Source organism: Sminthopsis crassicaudata, chromosome 5 (genome assembly GCF_048593235.1).
Source record: "Sminthopsis crassicaudata isolate SCR6 chromosome 5, ASM4859323v1, whole genome shotgun sequence".
NCBI classification, from domain to species: domain Eukaryota; kingdom Metazoa; phylum Chordata; class Mammalia; order Dasyuromorphia; family Dasyuridae; genus Sminthopsis; species Sminthopsis crassicaudata.
Window position 1 is genome coordinate 207,773,517 of NC_133621.1, and position 19,542 is coordinate 207,793,058.

At 35.1% G+C, this 19,542-nt stretch overlaps 1 protein-coding gene across 2 annotated transcripts in view; it reads right to left on the reverse strand.

Moving 5' to 3' along the window:
* IRAK3 (interleukin 1 receptor associated kinase 3) overlaps nt 1-19,542 on the reverse strand; it is an 81,901-nt gene that overhangs the window by 52,910 nt on the left and 9,449 nt on the right. For both annotated transcript variants that reach the window (XM_074269715.1, XM_074269714.1), the window contains exon 2: nt 10,862-11,044. In XM_074269715.1, the coding sequence (XP_074125816.1) occupies nt 10,862-10,901 (40 nt within the window). In that variant the 5' untranslated portion in view covers nt 10,902-11,044. The remainder of the gene's footprint in view (nt 1-10,861; nt 11,045-19,542) is intronic.

The window sequence follows — 19,542 nt, forward strand, 5'->3', positions numbered from 1 at the left end:
ATTCATTATGTACAACTTTATATTCCTTTTAAAAACATAATAAAATTGTAAATTTCTCCCTTTCCTGGCCCCAGACTTACTTAGCTACTGTTTGTCACAAACAGGTAAATATATAAATTATTCTATACATATTTCTATTTATCACCTCTTTCTCTGGATGAAGATAGCACCTTTCTTTAAACATCCCTTATAGTTAATTTGAGTATTTATAATAGTCAAAATGATTTATTCAAAGTCATTTTTAAAATAATAGTGCCATTCATATTTAACATGTATTGGTCAACCTGCCACCTGGGGGAAGGGGTAAGGGGAAGGAGGGGAAAACTTGAAACAAAAGATTTTGCAATTGTCAATCCTGGGAAATTACCAATGCATAAAATTTTTGTAAAAATAAAAAAAATATTTTAAAAAATAATAATAGTGCCATTACTTGTAATGTTTGGGCTAGCTTTCTGAAGGTCCTTGGCATCAGCTTGACTCTTTGGTCTTAGTGGAGAAGTGATGAAGGCAGGAGAGCCACCTTCTTAGCCCTTATATGCCTTATTGTAATTACATCATTACAGCACATTTGTGAACTTAGAGAACCATAACATCACCATACTAAGTACTCTGTATATATGTGAACTAGAGAACCATTGTCCCATCAGTTCCACTGAGTTAACACCTTGTTTCAAGTATACTTCTCCAGAGTTTCAGCCCTCTACAATACCTGAATGCAATATTCTCTTGGTTCTATTCATTTCACTCTTCATTATTTTTTGCAAGTCTTTTCTGTTTTTCTAAGATCATTGTACTCATCATTTCTTATAGCACAGTAGCATAACATCACAATCATATACCATAACTTTTTCAGTCATTTCTTGAATTCATGAGCATCCCTGCAATTTCCAATTCTTTGTTACCACAAAGAGAGCCACTATAAACGTTTTAGAACATATAGTTTCTTTTCTTTTTTCCCTAATCATCTGAGAAATTTCCTTTAAAGGGGATATAGAAAATGTCCTGAATTAACTCGATTTTGTCATTTTAATTTACCATGAGTTAAGAAACCATTAACCTTTTTTAAGTGGCAATTTACCTTCCTTTCTCTCACTCCCAGAAGACAATCAACCAATTATCAAATAGGTTAATAATGAACACCTATAGGGATGGGGGGGAGGGAGAAGCATGCCCCCAAACAAGTGATTTTCATGCAGTACTAGCTCCAAAGTTTAGAATTTCAGCCAATTTGTGAGTCTTGGGATTTGCTTTGGGCAAAGTGTGGCAGTTATAGTAGGGGAAGGAACTAATTACAAAGCAGTTAACAATTCTGAAGTACTATATTTGGGAGGGAGCAGAGGAGTCAAGTAGTGGGGAATAACAACTTTGCCAAAAAAAAAATTAAACAGAAAGCAATGGAAGGATGCATGATGTCTATGCTTTAACATATAATCAATGAAAAACTTTGAATAATCCAAGTTAAAGATATCTTTTAGGAATTTTATCATGGGAGCAAGGAATCTGATTGCTTTCAAACTACCCAGCAAACTCTACGAGTGTGGGATGAGACAAAAGCTTGTCTCACATAAAAATAGGGGATTAAAGACATCATTAGTATGGATAGCCAGTATTGTTAAGAAAGGAAGGTGAAGTCTTTATGTATTGCAATTTCATCACTCAGCATTTAAATGTTGAAATGCATCTGTATTCTCAAAGATGGGGCTACCATCACAGGATATCGATAATGAAGTAAGATTCTCCCTATTTTACGGATGAAAAAACTAAGCCACTAGGAATTTAAAGGGCCTAATTAGGGCCACAAAGTAAGTAAGTACCAGAAAGCAGTGTCAAGCCCTCATTTCCTAATTCAAAGTCCATCCCTTTCTTTAGGATACTATGCTGTTACACAACTCTTATAGTTTATAAGGTTGGTATATTTTTAAATTTGCAAAATACTTTCCTCCTAAGAACTCTAGTAGCAAGGATAGATAAGTATAATTATTCTCATATTATAATTGGGGAAATTGAGGCTCAGAGAGGAGAAACACCTGTTTTTATGCCCTCAGTTTCTAGTATAAAGATTTGCACATAGTAGGCACTTTCAAAATGCTCATTATTTGATTAATTGGTTTGACTATGGTCATATAGCTGGTAAGTATTAGAAGTAGGATTCAAATCTATGTCTAAAGTCAATACTGTATTCGCTATACTATACTGCCCTTCTTTTTGTAAACCTTACCATGATTTTAATCAAGTGCAACAGTTTTTTCTTATTACTTACTTAGCCAGTACTAACTCGTAATGATATATAACCAGTGATATAGAATATGCATCTGGCAAACTGTGTTTTTCTCCCCAATGAATCAAATCTCTGTTTCTAGTGAACTCTATGTTCAAATACATTTAATTTGGCATTACAAAAGAAATTCCAATAATCACAGTTAAACAATTCTATCTTCCTTAATGAAGGATGCATCTTTGAAATCTCTATTCCTTTCTATCGGTCTTTATTTGTCATCTTGCATTAAGCACATAAATGAATAAAGAGGGTTTATATGAATTCACTAACAAGAGAAGCTGTTTTTCTTTAAGAAAAAACAAAAAAACCTAGTTACATAGACTGCATAATAACGGAGCGAAGTGAAAGGATAGAATTTAGGCCTTTTCCTAAGCCAAATCAGCCTCTTCTGCATTGACAAAATAACCCAGAGGGTAAAAAGCCATGCCAAAATCTGTCTGAGGAAAGCAAGACATAAAATATATCCAGCTGTATCCAGTCAAATCTCTGTGTATTTATATCATGAACAGCAAGTCATGTGGGAGGCTTTAGGGGCTCAAAAGGGTTCAGACAATGAAAAGGCATCACATTTATGATTCCAGGGGACCTATTGAATTTAACTTGATGAGTCAACTTCATACAGCAATGCTCTGCTAGCTAAGCAAAGAGAGAAGAGTAGAGAAAGTCTAAAGCTGAGAAATGTAGCTGATAACATGGCAGGAATTCCATGGGAATTAAGTCTTATATCTCATTAAGAGAATAACCTACAGCAACCAAAGTCATTCAGAAGCTATTATTTTCAGGTTCAACTCTCAAGGTCTAAATCTTTGTGTGTTCAAAGTTTCTTTGGGTTACAAGCTGGAATTGTTTGCACAATCTCTTTTATCACAGAAGCAGCAAAGGTAAAAATGCATACAGATGAAAAGGACCAAACAGAGTAAAGATGTTGAATTTGAAGGGCTGTTAATCTAAGAGCTCTAAGTACTCTAATGTGCTTAAATAAACATTCATGGTGACAAGGGATCAGTACCGCTGGTTTGTTTCCACTCCCAAAGGTTGAGAAAATAGAATAGGTTTTAAATTGACATGGAACACCACATTCCCTGGTCCCTAATCTATTGGATGCTAAGGCATATATAATGGCTCAGTGCTGAAGAGTTTAAGATTTGGGATTAATCAGCAACACATTGGTCTCATAGGCTTGTACTTTAGGGTTATGAAACCATACCCTTATTTATTTTGTTCCCTGTAAGGGGAACTGTCCATTAGGACATCAAGGACTGTCCATTGAGCCAGCATAGATAACTCTATTTTTTTTTTATTTTGGGGGAGGCAATCAAAGTTATTTAAGTTGCCTGGGGTCACAAAGTTAGTAAGGATCAAGCATTAGTAGACTTTAAAAGCAATGACTTCATCTTCACATTCTGTATTTCTTTTCTTGTATGTTAAGCATTTTGAGATTCTTAAAACATCCCTTTCAAGGAAGCAAGGGGACTTTTCTTCCTTCCCCACAACAGTTATGGTAGCTGCTCACACAAGATTGTGAAAATATGTGCTATATAGGCAAGCCAAATACTGGATGTTAAATTTCTGGCTCTCTCTTCTGCTTTGTTTCTTTACCTCATCAGAGTAACCAAACAATAATATTGAGATAGACATTATCACCTTTGGTGATAACCACATGAGTTTAAGATGTCAGGAAACTCCTGAGACCAAGTACTGGATGTCCAGTAGGAAATGTTTCCAATAAAAACTCAGAGAAGATGACCAATGCCAGGAAGAAGAGACCATCCTATGCCCTGGTTTAATCAAAGACATAGTCTGTGAGTAGGTTGCTTGATATTGTAGAATTGTGGTTAAAGTGAAATGTCTGTTTAGCAATCCCACAAAATGTTTCATGCCCTGATGTTTTTAAATTTCAACCCTTTTGGAGAACATAATAGGATTATAAGTTACTGTTTCACATTTTCAGCAATCTGTCAGTGCACATTTATGGGTTTCATGATTTCATGTTTAATGTTTGAAACATTTCTTTTTTGGTGGATACAAACAATGCCTACTTGATCTCTATTCAGAATACTTTTTAAAAAGACTTTTTATTGTAAGCTTGGCAGATATAAACAAAATGAACATTTTAATATACAGAAGAGAACAGAGAAGTTTATATAAGAAATGATGAATCTTTTATTACCCACAGCTTGGTTTTTTTAATATATATAAAAAATTTTTAAATTGTTTTTTAACATTCTTTTCTTTTTAAATTTTGAGTTCCAAATTCTCTTCCTTCCTCCCCATTCACTAAAAAAGCAAACAATATGATATCAATTACACATATGAAATTATGCATATTTCCATAATAGCCATATTTTTAAAAGGCAAGAAAAATAAAATAAGAAAATTATACTTCTATTTCCACTAAGAGTTCATCAGTTATTGAGATCTGGAGATGAAAAGCATTTTTTCAACACATCTTTTGAAATTGTCTTGGATAATTTAGCCAACTCTTTCACAATCAATTATTGCTATTACAACATTACTGTTGCTATGTATAATGATCTCCCAGTTCTTCTCTCTTCGTGTTGCATCAGTTCATGTAGATCTGGCCATATCTTTCTGAAACCACCCACCTAGTCATTTCATCACAATTATGTGTCACAAATAGTTCAACCATTTCTTAATTGATGAGCATCCCCTTGTTTGCCACTACAAATAATAACCTACAACCCTTCCCTCTGTTTACATAAATTCCTTTTAATTGCCCCCAATAAAGTAAGTAAAAATTACATTTACCATCTTCTATATAGGAGTGTAAACAGTCTAATTTTATTGAATCCTTTATGATTTGTCTTTCATGCTTATCTTTTTATGCTCTTGAGCCTTACATTTAAATGTCAAATTTTCTATTCAGGAATGCTATTTCACTGAATGTTCATTTCTCCCTTGAAGGATTATACTCAGTTTTACTATATAGATTATTCTTGATTGGTTATTCTAGCTCCTTTGCCTTTTGGAATTACCATATTCCAAGTCCTAGGCTCTTTTAAGAAAGTCATTAAATCTTGTGTAATCCTGACTGGCCCTACAATATTTGAACTGTTTCTTTCTGGATGTTTGAAATATTTTCTTTAATCGGGGAGCTCTGATATATTTTTTTAATTTTATTTATAATTTTTGACAGTATCTATGCATGAGTAATTTTTTATAACATTATCCCTTGTATTCATTTTTCCAAATTATCCCCTCCCTCCCTCTACTCCCTCCCCTTGATGACAGGCAATCCCATACATTTTACATGTGTTACAATATAACCTAGATACAATATATGTGTGTAAAACCATTTTCTTGTTGCACATTAAGTATTAGATTCCGAACGTATAAGTAACCTGGGTAGATAGAGAGTAGTGCTAACAATTTACATTCACTTCCCAGTGTTCCTTCTCTGGATGTAGTTGTTTCTGTCCATCATTGATCAGCTGGAAGTGAGTTGGATCTTCTTTATGTTGAAGATATCCACTTCCATCAGAATACATCTTCATACAACATTGAAGTGTACAGCGATCTTCTGGTTCTATTCATTTCACTCAGCATCAGTTGATGTAAGTCTCTCCAAGCCTCTCTGTATTCCTCCTGCTGGTCATTTCTCACAGAGCAATAATATTCCATAACCTTCATATACCATAATTTACCCAGCCATTCTCCAACTGATGGACATTCATTCATCTTCCAGTTTCTGGCCACTACGAAAAGAGCTGCCACAAACATTTTGGCGCATACAGGTCCCTTTCCCCTCCTCAGTATTTCTTTAGGATATAAACCCAATAGCAGCAATGCTGGATCAAAGGGTATGCAGAGTTTGATAACTTTTGGGGCATAGTTCCAAATTGGGGGAGCTCTGATATTTGGCTATAATATCCTTGGGAATTTTTTGGGGGATCTCTATCAGGAGATGATCAATAAATTCTTTCAATTTTGATTTTACCTTCTGAATCTAAAATATTGGGACGATTTCTCTTAACAATTTTTTGAAATATGACAGTTTGGCTCTTACTTTGGTGATGGTTTCAAGTAGGCCAGTAATTCTTATATCTTTTATTTTTTTAATCAACAATTCAATTATCACTTTTTTTCTATTATTCAGATCAGTTATTTTTCTGATGAGATATTTCACATTTTCTTGCATTTTTTCATTCTTTTGACTATGTTTTATTGTTTCTTGATGTCTCATGAAGTCATTAGTTTTCACTTACCCAACTCTAATTTTTAAAGAATTATTTTCTTCAGGGAAGTTTTATATCTTTGTCCCTCATTTGGCTAATTCTGTTTTTAAAGGAGTTCTTCAGTAAATTTTCATTACTCTTTTTCTATTAGGTCAATTCTAGTTTTTAGGTGTTATTTTCTTTAGTAAAATGCCTCTTTTAGCAAACTGTTAATTCTCTTTTCATGATTTTCTTGCACCACTTATTTCTTTTCCCAATTTTTTTCCCCACACTCTTTTAAGTTTTTCAGGAATTCTTAATGGACTTGTGTCCAATAAACATTTTTCTTTGATGAACTGTTTCATATTGTTGTCATCTTCTAAGTTTATGTCTTGGTCTTTCCTGCTACCATAGTAGCTTTTTTATGGTCAAATTCTTTTTTAGTTGCTTGCTCATATTTCCAGCCCATTTCCTAACTTTGAATTTTGCATTAAAGTTAGTATCTTACCTCTAGATAAACAGAGCCTATCTCAAACTTCAGACTTTTCCCACCTTGATGTTTTTAGAGCTAGTGTTAAGAATCTGTCAGTTTTGGGTGCTTCTAAGGTGGTATGATCCAAGGAGAGATGTGGTGATTGCTCTCTTGGTCTTTGTTCTAGTCTTTATCCAGGAAGGGCCTTTTGTCTCCTGCAACCATAAGCAGTAGCAATCTCTTTTCCTTGGAACTGCAAACAGGGCCCTTACTCCCTTATGACCAAGCTCCAATTCTCTTTTTTTGCCCTGGAACTTTAACCATATATGGGCAAAAAAGTTGCTAATCAGTGCTAGTTGTACCCAGTGCCAGCAACAGGTCCCTTTATATCTCTTTTCTGACCATTAGTCTAACCCTTTCATGGTCTCTGGGATGAGAATTTCCAAGCCTGCTGCTGCTATTGCTTTTGCAAGCCACTTTTATTGCTGCTAATGTGTGTGTACTCTTAACAGGTTTTCACCACATATTACAAACTTCTCCTAACCTTCAAAGTTTTTTCAGGCCAGAAAAATGTCTCACTCTGACCTTTTATTGGTTCTGACATTCTGATATTTTATTTCAGACACAATTTTAAAGTTGTTTGGAGGGAATGTTCAGAATACAGCTAGGTTGCTACTTGTAATACACCATCTTGATGGGCTGAGTATTGTGTACATGTTAAATTCTTTTCTCTTTTATTTTGGTATCACTATCACTACCTGCTTTATTCTTTCCAATAATTAGCTTCTCTTTACTCTTCCCTCCCAGAAAAGACTTTAGTCACAGAAAAGGAGTCTATACTTTATCAGTATTTGAAAGTTTATTCCTTGTTCTGTACTTCTAATTCATCATTTCTCTGCCAAAAATTGTGAAATAGGATTTATTGTCAGTTTCTGGAATTTTGATGGATCTTTGCATTGTTCAGAGTCCTTAAGGTTTTCGAAATTCTTTTCCTTCCCAATATTACAGTCGGTTTTTTTTTCTCCCATTCCTCAATCACTCCTCTTTCCTCTAATCCAGACCCAAACCACCTATTCTTAATTCTGCCTTTTTTTCAATGCTGCTCTGAGCATTTTAGTTTTTTAAATGCTCTTTTTTAATTATGAACTTATGAAACATCAATGTGAATATTCAAATGTGTAAAGAAAGACAAAAAAAGAGGATGTTTATGAAACTAAACCTCTTATTATAGATGTATTTTTTTGTTCATTACATAAATGTTGGGTCTTTTTGCATAATTCAAATTTAAAATGGTAGATGCTACACTTCCTTATCTGTGTCTCCTTCTGAACGTCTTTATGTTCTCTTCTGGGTTTTATTATTATTATTCATTGACTCTTTCATTTCTTCCATTTTTAGTGAACTAGTATGCCCTGGCTCTTTCTTCCAGAGCCAGAGTACTGCATCAACTCTTAAGAATTCTAAGGGTAATTATGAGGATGAGTACCTCTTTTTTCTATCACTATCATCTGGAGCTCCCATCAGCTATGTACCTCCCATTCTTAGGGGATAATAACTAGTGTCTTAGTTCCATTGAACTATTTGACATTGATTAGCTTTTACAAAGCAAGAATAAATTAACATTGTCTTCCCTCAACATCTCAAGGGTCATATACTACTCTATACCAACTTAGAGTCTGAGAGAGTAGGATCACAACTTAGTTTAGTTTCCCATAGTATTTGGTTTCATTAAATTCACATCCAAAGGTGAACTTATCTCAATGTATCATTATCTCAATAGGTCTGTCTAGGAGGTTGCTCTTTGTTCATTAGGGCATCAAGACTGGGAAGGCTATAAAACCCAAACTAGAACTTGGGATGGTACAGAAGGTCATGAAGACCAATTTCTTCCACCTAGAATAGAAAAGAACATTTATAAAAAAGCCAAAGACCCAGTCCTCTTTCTTGGGGCCATATGGTTTGAGAGAGGAGAATATATAATACTTTCTTGCCTTATGACATTATCTCTCACTAGATAGACACTTTGAATGACAGAATCATTGAAATCTCTCAAAAGACAGAAGAAAACCGACCACTGATGAGACCAAGGAATTCAAAGCCCATCATAGAGCTTTTCTTTCACTACTTGGTTAGCTGATTAGAATCAGTTACAGAATTTCTATATTTCACAATCTCTCCAAGATATCTCCCTTACATATTGAATTTTTTTTTCTCTAGAAACAAGCTCCCCCAAATCCTCCACATAGAGAAATTGTACCAACAAAGAAAGTTGATAGATCTGTTCATGTGTCAGGCTCCCTAAATTAAAAACAATACCCCACCATTCCTTAAATTTTCCTCCAAAAGAAAAATTCTAACATCAAATAAATATAGTTATGCAAAACAAATTCACAAGCTCTCTGTCAGAAAATATATAATAATAATAGCTAACACTTATATAGAGAGCCTACACTGATTCAAGCAGTGTCCTAAGTGCTTTACCAAAAGCATTCATTTGATCCTAGCAACAATCCTCAGGGTTATTTATTATTATTCTCCACTTTATAGATGAGGAAACTGAGGGAAACAGAGATAAAATGATAATAACTAACATTTATATAGCACCTACTATATGCAGATTTTTATACCAAACATGTAATAAATATTTGTATCTTTACACAATATAATATAATTTTTATACAAATATATTTATAAATATCAATATCAATCTAATTTGAGCCTCACAACAATCCAGGGAGGTAGATGCTATTTATTATTATCATCCCCATTTTATTTCCCTAATTAGGGAAACTAAGGCAAGCAGTTTTGTTTTTTTTTTAATAGAAAGAAAGACTTTCATTCCAGATTATATGCTATCAAAAGTAAAGGAGAAAAAGAAAATAATTAGAAAGAAGCAGAATGACTGCTACAGAGAAAGAACGATTTGGGGATACAACAGAATCCAAAGAATAAAAATCCTTAAAAAATCATTGAACTGTTCCAGCAGTCTCCTATAGATTGCAGGAAGAAATCTCATTATATTCTTAGCATCTAATTATATGATAAATCATGGGCATAAAATTATCTAGAAAGTAACAATGTGTTTCATTTCAACTAATGTATGGACCTCAAAAGTATTCTCAGATACTTATTAAACAGATAACTGAATTGTTTTGCTAAAAAAAAAAATTAGATTTGTATTGTGAACATTAGAGAGAAATGAAACTGCAGAAAAGGACAGATCAATGTCATTGTGAATTGAGAATGAAGGAATGTGGTGAAAGACGTTTTGTGTCCTTTTCTGAATAGAATCACTGGTGAAGAGCAGATTTTGACAGAAGAACAAGTCAATGTCATTTGAGGAAATGTTACATTTTTCAAAAGAAATAAGTGGAATCATTCCTTTTTTTGTCTTAGACATACACAATTTCATTAGTGTATAGAATTCACCTCGTGGACTAAAAACAAAACAACTAATATTTATAGAGTACTTTAAGGTTTGCAAAGTGCTTTATAAAAAATTACCACATTTTATTCTCATAATAACCTTGGAACTACCTTGGTATTATTATTATTATTAATATTAATATTATTATTATTTTAGAGATGAAAAAACTGAGACTGAAGGTAAGTGGCTTGCCCAGGGTCATTTGGGCAGTGAGTTTCATAAGCCTAATTTGAACTCAGGTCTTTGAGATAGCAGATCCTGAGTTCTATGCCTTCAGAAAGGCAACTCATCTATAATGTAGAATCTTAGAAAGTGGCTCAGGAGCAACTAAGAGTTTCATTTATTTACCCAGGGTCATAGAGACCCAGATCTTCCCAACACCAAGACCACCCTTTACTATACCATATTGCTTCTCCCAACTGGTCACAGATAGCAATATTTAACATTATCAACATTATATTATATTATTATAATATTATATTATCAATAGTATAAGAACAAGGACTTACCATGATCCACAATTAAATTAATTGCTCGCTCATGGCCCATTTCTTCTAGTACTTGCAAAAGGTCACCGATAGTCTTGTTTTTCTGTGCCCAAGACCAGAGTAATTCCCTTGTTCCACTTTTACCTTGCTCAACATACTTTTCAATGTGTCGAACTTCTAGCCAACTGTTGGAAACACGTTCAGCTGTGGCATTGGGGCAGGAAGGGAAAAAGGAGAGAACATAGAGAAGATAACATATCATCTTCATATCAGACCAAAAGGAAACGCCCCTGAGTGACTGTTGATAAAAACTTCTGAGGAAGTCAAAAATAACATTGAAGGGGAAAGAAGGAGATGTTCAACTGAGATAGGTGAGATAGCTAGATGGAAAACAATTAGATAGATAGGTACATAGTTAGATAGATAGATAATTTGATTTTAGAACTAGAACAAAAATTATCTCTCCATACCGCTAAATAATCTTCCTATCACTTTGCTCTGACTACACTGTTGTTGTTCACTTGTTTTCAGTCATGTCCAACTCTTCATGACCCTATCTGGGATTTTCTTGGCAAAGATATTGGAATAGTTTGCCCTTTCCTCCTCAAGTCATTTTATAGGTGAGGAAATGGAAGCAAATAGGGAAGGTAACTTGCCCAGGGTTACATAGCTAGTAAGAGTCAGAGGCCAGATTTTAATTCAGGAAGATGAATCTTCCTCGTTGTAGCCCTGACATTCTACCCATTGCAGCACCTCACTGCCCTTGATCATATTACTTCTAATCAAACCCTGTCAGTAGCATCCTATATCTACCAAAGAAAATTTAAACTAAGGTCACATTTGATTCTACAGTAGGTAGGATAATATCAAACTATGAAAGACCTTAATTAATTAATAAGGAGGCAATGTAGAATCAGTGACAATTTTGGATAGATCTATAACTGCTTAAAAATAGCCTCTTCAATTGGATTCCAAGTATTTGTCTAGCTTTATATTATAATATTCTCTGTTTCTTTTATATTTTAGCTAAACTGTTATACTATGAATCTTCTGTTTTAGTCCTGATATGTTCCATCTCCATATCTTTGCCTTAAATTACATTATTACATTACATTATTAAATTACATTAAATACAATATATGTATACATGTCCATATGGTTATTTTGCTGTACAAAAAGAATTGGACTTTGAAATAGTGTATAATTAGCCTGTGAAGGAAATCAAAAAATGCAGGCAGAAAAAAGTAGGGGGATTGGGAATTCTCTGTAGTGGTTCATAGTCATCTCCCAGAGTTCTTTCGCTGGGTGTAGCTGGTTCAGTTCATTACTGCTCTATTGGAACTGATTTGATTCATCTCATTGTTGGAGAGGGCCACGTCCATCAGAATTGATCATCATACAGTATTGTTGCTGAAGTATAATGATCTCCTGGTCCTGCTCATTTCACTCAGCATCAGTTCATGTAAGTCTCTCCAGGCTTTTCTGAAATCATCCTGCTGGTCATTTCTTACAGAACAATAATGTTCCATAATAATGAATTTCAAATCTTAAGTACATTTTAAAGGAGAGTGGGGGTGATAAAGGAAAAAAAAAAACCAAATCCTTGAATATATTCATGGAATCTGGCAGCATATTAGTAAAGGATTTATGCTGGTTAATACTAGATATCAACCACCCTTTCTGCCTATGAATTACAGAGAGTCAGTCTTGTGCTTTGTATCAAAATTACAGGACTGTTGATAAGGCCATAGAACTAGAAGTAAGATCCATGATTAGATACTAAAACAAACCTCAATTTGAGGAAAAGATTTGTTTCTGCACACTATGTAATTGCTGTATTCTCAAATTAAAACCAAGAGTGCCCTACCACTGTCACAAATCATATTAAGAGTTAGGAAATCCACAAATTCCACAATCTTTGGTGATGAGATCAGTGATTAAAAACTTGGAAATCCCTGTCCCTGAGAAAATGAGGATGCTTTAGGAAACTACTTCCCGGGGGCCATTGGGCAGTCCCCAAAGCAATCAGTCAATAAATAATAAGTCCGTAATTTACTACATGCCATGCAGTATGCGAAATTCCAGGAAGTCAAATTCAAGTGCAACAAAGACAGTCCTTGTCCATAAAGAACTTACATTTTAAGAGGAAAAGGAAACTGTGGAGTCCCAGTTGGTAAAAAGCCATACCAAAGGCTTTGGGAAGGAATATAGGGTATGTGAGGTCTCTATTGAGGTAAAAGCTGTACCAAAGGGAGTGAAAGCCATTACAAGGACACAATATCTAACAAATAACTTGTGGATGTCTGCAAACATATTCAAATTGACTAGCACACTGCCTTGAGTACCTGAACATCTAACTCCTGCACTGGTCCAATACTGAATCAGGCTTAGTACTGAGAAGTAAATCAAAACTCTAGCCTAAACTGCACTAATATATACAATGATATTCTATAGCTCCTTTTTCCTTTACTTGATATCTATAGTTATCATGGGGCTTTGAGGGGAGCAGGTCTTTGTGGGAATCCACAGAACTGCCCCAGATTGCATGATGGGGATCAGAGATGATCCACTGAATTATTCTGGCGGCCACCACAGACGGCTTTTATGTAACTAACCCATATGATTATTAAATCACTTATATAATGATAATGGACCTTCCTGCCTCTTTGGTTTAGAGCTTGCCCCTTGGTTGGGGAACTCAGACCTTATAATAGCTCACTCCTTTTATTGGAGAAGGGAGTTTCAGAGTTCTCTTGGTTGAGGAACTATGAACTCTCAAGTTATGTGGTCAATGTGACGCTGAAGAAATGTGGGGAGCAGGGACAAGGCCGGGAGGAATTCTGGAATGGCCTGAGACCTTACAGTGGGGTGTATGACCTGTGTGTTGGACATATAGACTGCTGCATGACACCTTTGAAAACTCCAGAGGGTCTAGAATCCTTTGTAGAAATATGTTCTATCAGGTTGGGCAAGAAGGGAAAGAAGGTGGTGACTTATGTGCTACTGGCTGTTGCTTACAAAACTAAGGGAAGCCACTAGGTATAACAATTTAGAGAGCAAATATAGGAAGCTAGCTGAGGAGCTGGAGCTGGAACACCATACATGAAAAGTCCCAGTACAGTAGTCAGGTATTTAGCTGATAAATTAGATAAGGCAAAAGGGCCTAGCTGAAGGGAATTAAACATTTACAGGAGGGCAATAAGGTATATGATTGTGAACGGGTAATGGGATCCCCAAATCTGGGCTCCTGAGGAAAAGGAGGATGGGGTGGGGATGAGGGTGGGAGTAGACAGGAGAAAGAAAAAAAAATACACTAAGTGCAGTGAAGATTGTTTGAGATATGATGGTAAAAGCAAGTAGAAGGTAGGAGAAGTTTCAGATCAGAATAGATGTACAGTTTTAAAGAGGCTTTAATCAAAATCCAGTAGAAGGAATTGTATATAGAAGGAAAAGTAAGAAAGCGTAAGTAGGTTGGAATGAGAAGAGCATAGGCAGAAAGGAAGTGGTAACTGCACTGACAGTGTGAAGTGAGGATATGAGATTGGAAACTTTTGAAAAAAAGAGGAGGAAAGTTTATTTTCACTTTAAAACTCTGGCAGTAAATGACCTGAATTTGTATGATTATCAAGAGTCAAGTTTGAAGGCTGTTACTGAAAAGTTCAAGATGAAGACCTTTATTTTGGAACAGAAGAGCACTTAATACTTTCCTGGCTCACAAAACAAAAGAGAGAAAGAAAAAAGAAAGAAAAAGTTGGTGTGAATCAGTAAACAACCAAAAAGTAATTGAGTTTGATTGGAACATCAAGTTAGAATTTAAGAAGTCTACAAAGTTAAGTATTGGTCACTTTTAAAATCGTTTTTAAATTGGTGTGTGTCAAAATTGGAAACCTGAGTGTAAATTATATGAGAATCCTACATAATTTTTGTTCTATGTGGCTTTTAGTAAATGTTTTGTTTCCTCTCTAAAACAAAGAGAAACTTTTTTTTAAAATTCCCCCCCACCCCAGGTTGGGGTTAAGTGACTTACCCAGGGTCACACAGCTAGGAAGTGTTAAGTGTCTGAGACCAGATTTGAACTCAGGTCCTCTGAATTCAGGGCTGGTGCTCTATCCACTGTGCCAACTAGCTGCCCCCAAGAGAAACTTATTTAAGTGAAAAGGAGGGAAAGCCCAAGACCTTCAGAGAAGCTCTAGAGAAGCCCTCTAGAGCTGCAATAAATTGAGAAAAAAAAATTCTACCAGTTGGTTTTGAGTTTTCAATTTAGGTATAATTGTCTGGTGGGTCATTGTCAGTAATCCCTGATTTGAGAAAAATGCCAAAAGCTACTTAGAGGAATCATGATTTTGATCTGTTATGAGTGGAGGTCTGTGTCTGGGCAAAAAGATAGAAGGACAACCTTTGGCCTAACCTAAAGTAGAATCTGGATCATTTTTCCAACTGTTATTTCCTTTGAACAGGAATGTTTCCCATCTGGCTATTCCTGTATCTGGCTATGAGGTAAAATTGTTATGGCGTGGATGGTTGCCAATTGTATTTCTTACCTGAAATCGAACAGAGCTGAGGATGCTTTATCCTGCATATATGTACCTTTAGGCTTCAGCCCAAAGGACCAGTTTAATGCTGTTATAGTCATGTCCTTGTTTTTTTTTTAATATAATACTTCTAGCAAGTGGTCAATAGAATAATATGAGATCTTGATGTTTTTAATCTAAATATCATATGTCTGTTACTAGATGTATATATGTCTATATGAAATAAAATTCTTAAATATTTCAAAATGATGTAAGATCAATCATAGAGTAGAAAATTTTGAGAAAGCAAGATCAGACAATCCTGTATATCAAATTTTAGTGATTCTAAAAGGACAATAAAGACAAATTTTAAATGAATTATGAATTCTTAATTTGGTGTCCTCACCCCTTTTAGTTTTGTTATTGATTATATTAAAACTGTAAGTGCTAATTAGAAGTATGAATTGATTTTCACAATAAGAACTAGTTATTGGAGAAATAAATTTTGAAAAGCTGTCCCAACTTGTATTGAGATCTGTTTGGTAAGAGATTTTAACAGGAACATCTGAGGAACCTTTGCTAGTAACCTGGAAAAAGAAACCAGTTCAACAGAAGAGTGCTTAAGAAGAAATGTTCCAGAGACCATACAACTAAATGGGACATCTGAGTTGCAAGATGAAATGTGCTGATTAAATGGACATTGGGAGTAGATTGATGGTAATTTTTGTACCACTAAATGCTATTGATTTTTACTCCACCTCTCTAGAGTTAAATGGAAAGAAATTGTAACAATTGTGGTAGTTTTCTTAGGGATCATGTTGTTTTCCTACCTATATTTGTATTGTTAATGTGATTTGTGCTTACAAATGGGACCATCCCTTCTGGCTGTACCCAAAAAAAGGTCCTAAAAACTCCAGTATGAGCCACCCCAGGGACCTTGTAGAAGATACTCAGACTATTGCTTGTGACTTTCAGGGGTGATTGATGTTTCTGGATCATGGTAGACAAAATCTAAGATGCATCCTAGAAAGGAATGACCACCGTGATCTCCCTGTACCTCTTGTGAGTTCCCCAGATTTCTCTGCATTTATCTCATCTTTATACCTTCCACAATAATGAGTGAGTCATCAGAGCTCTGAGCCTTCAGTTTTACTGTTTTTGAGAGATGTCTATACTGAGTACCTGGCACACAGTAGGTGTTTAATAAATGTTTATTGATTGACGGACTAAGTATACTATTTGAAATGAAATGCTCTGGGAAAAGCACAATGGAGTGCTCATAGTAAGCCCTGAAGAAATGTTTATAAAATTAAATTAAATTGAACTGGCATAGCATCTTCACATCATCTATTCTACTTGTGAATAATTTGATTTAAACTCTAAGCAAGCTATACATAGATTGCAACAGACAAGTTCCTTTGCTTTAACGAAATTTTCAAATACAAAGGTCCTGGCCTGCTTTTCCTTGTAAACTGAAAAACCACATTATGCTTTATATGTTTTCATTGTGATTGCTGCCAAATCTCGTGCAAACAAAATTGAAAGGTGGAAATGAAAAAATTTAGTCGTGCAGAAACGGGGTATTGGGCAGAAAAAAAAACTGGGAACCAATGACTTCTAACTTTGAGTAGCAGCTCTCTTTATTAAAAATGAAACATGCACACATTAAGTGAGGATGATGGATTTGATTCAAATGCATAGTTAGGCTCCAAAAGAACAGCTACAACTAATATTTCAGGCCAGTGAATTGGAACATCTCTCTCCTCTGGCTTTTCAAAACTGATAAAGAGGTGGCTCTTAACCTCTCCAAAGCCAGTCTTTCTATCCAAAACCCTGATCCCATTCCTTCTGGTCATCTCCAACAAATTTCTTCTACTATCATTCCCCCTTTTTTCTATTCTTTTAATCTTATCTTATCTATGTGGTGTCTTCCCTGATACCTACAAGAACCCTCAAATCTCTTCAATCCTAAAAAAAAAAATTCACTAGGTTCTATCACCTCTACTAACAATAGTCTGATATATTTCTTTTCCTTTTTTTCAATCAGTCAACTACATTCGGTATTTTGACTTTCTCTCCATTCATTCCCTTCCAACCTCTCTATAAATTGGCTTCTGATTTCATCATTCAATTGTAATTACTTTCTCCAAAATTATAATCTCCTAATTGCTAAGTCTTATCCCCTCCAATTATTTTTTAATTATTTTTTTAATTTTTTTTTTTTTTGCGGAGGCAACTGGGGTTAAGTGACTGCCCTTTCCTCCGCAATTCTTATCCCTTCTTGCTGTCTTCACAGAATTTGACAACAAGAACTTCTCCCTCTGAAAACTCTCTTCTCTTGGGGATTTTGTGACATTGTCCTCTAGGTTTTGCTCCTACTTATTTGACTTCTCCTTCTCACTCTCTTTTACTTATTTTTACCCATGTCATCCCTAGTTATGCTGTATCTCAAGTCCCCATTCTGGGCTTTTTTCTCTTTTCCTTCTAAATTGCTATTGTTGTTTTTGTCCTTTGTTCTCAAAGAGGACCATGACATCAGGGGGGTGGTGCCATAACATGCAATTGAGTTGGATTTAAGTGAGGGAAGGCTGGGCAAGGTTACCTGCCTCACTTTTCCCTCCACAGCCATCTGGGTCCAGTGGCTAGATATATAGATCAGAACCATTGGAGATAACCCTGGATGAAATGGGAGATCTTGGCCTTTTTTTAAGCTAAAAATTTCTTTTTTTTTTTAGCACTTTTAAAAATTTTTTTTATTAATTTTTATAATTATAACATTTTCTTTGACAGTACATATGCATAGGTAAATTTTTTTTTTACAACATTATCCCTTGTACTCCCTTCTGTTCCGAGTTTTTCCCCTCCTTCCCTCCATCCCCTCCCCTAGATGGCAGGCATTCCCATACATATTAAATATCTTATAGTATATCCTAGGTACAATATATATGTGCAGAAGCGAATTTTGTTGTTGTTGTTGCAATAAGCTAAAAATTTCAACACGTTTCAGTTTGACTGAGGTTGCAACCATTCAGTGATTAAGGCTATGTGGGAATTGAGACAAAGAATTTCCTCTTTTACTTATTCCAACAAAATCTAAACAAACAAATAAATAAATAAATCTGGAAAGAAAAGATATATAAATATAGATCAAGACGACTGGAGATGGCCCTCTTTCTATATATGCACATAGTAATTCCATCAGCTCCTATGGATTCAGTCATCATCTCTGCAGATTACTCTCACAGGTAGCCAGCTAGTCTCTTGAGGTCCAATGCCACATCACTGACTGCCTGGAGACCACACAAGCATTTCAAATTCATTAAATCTAAAACAGAACTCATTTCTTTTCCCTAAAATGCATCCTTCTTCAAAACTCTATCAGTCAAAGCACCACCATCCTTGGGTCACTAAGTACCTCAGGGTCATTCTTTATTCCTGGCTTTTACTCTATTTATCTAATCAATTGCCAATCTTATTTTTATCTCTACATCATCTCTTCCACAGTCCCTTTCTCTCCATCGTAAAGGCCTCCATCAACCACTACCATCCTCCTAAGTCAGACCTTCCTCACCTGTTACCTGGGCTATTGCAATAACTTTCTACTTAGTCACTTTGCCTCAAGTCCTTCTCCCACCCTAAGACATTCTCCAAATAGTTGCCAAAGTAAATTTGTAGATAACTCCAAAGGTCTTTCATCTCTAAATCTATGAAGTAAGTTCAACTTAAGATTCAAAATTTGAGATGTTATCTTCCCTTTTTCTAACTGATGGCTCACTCTCCAATATTATAATATTTTTTCTCTTTTCCCTGACTCTCTGTGACCCCATTTGGGGTTTTCTTGGCAAAGATACTGGAATGGTTTTCCATTTCCCTTTCTGGCTCACTTTATAGATAAGGAAACGGAAGCAAATGGAATAAAGTGACTTGCCCAAGATCACACAGCTAGTAAGTGTCTGAGTCCAGATTTGAACTCAAAAATATGAGCCTTTCTGACTTTAAGCCATCAATCTATCTACTCCACCATTAGCTGCCCCTCAAATAACAATTAAGTTCTATTATGTCTCTCACAGAAGTAATTCATTCTCAAATGGTAAAACATTCTTAAGAGACATAAATAGTATGTTGAAAGTACCCAATTCACTCAAAATCATCATAGAATAAAAGAGTTCAAATGATGCTTAGACACCATCT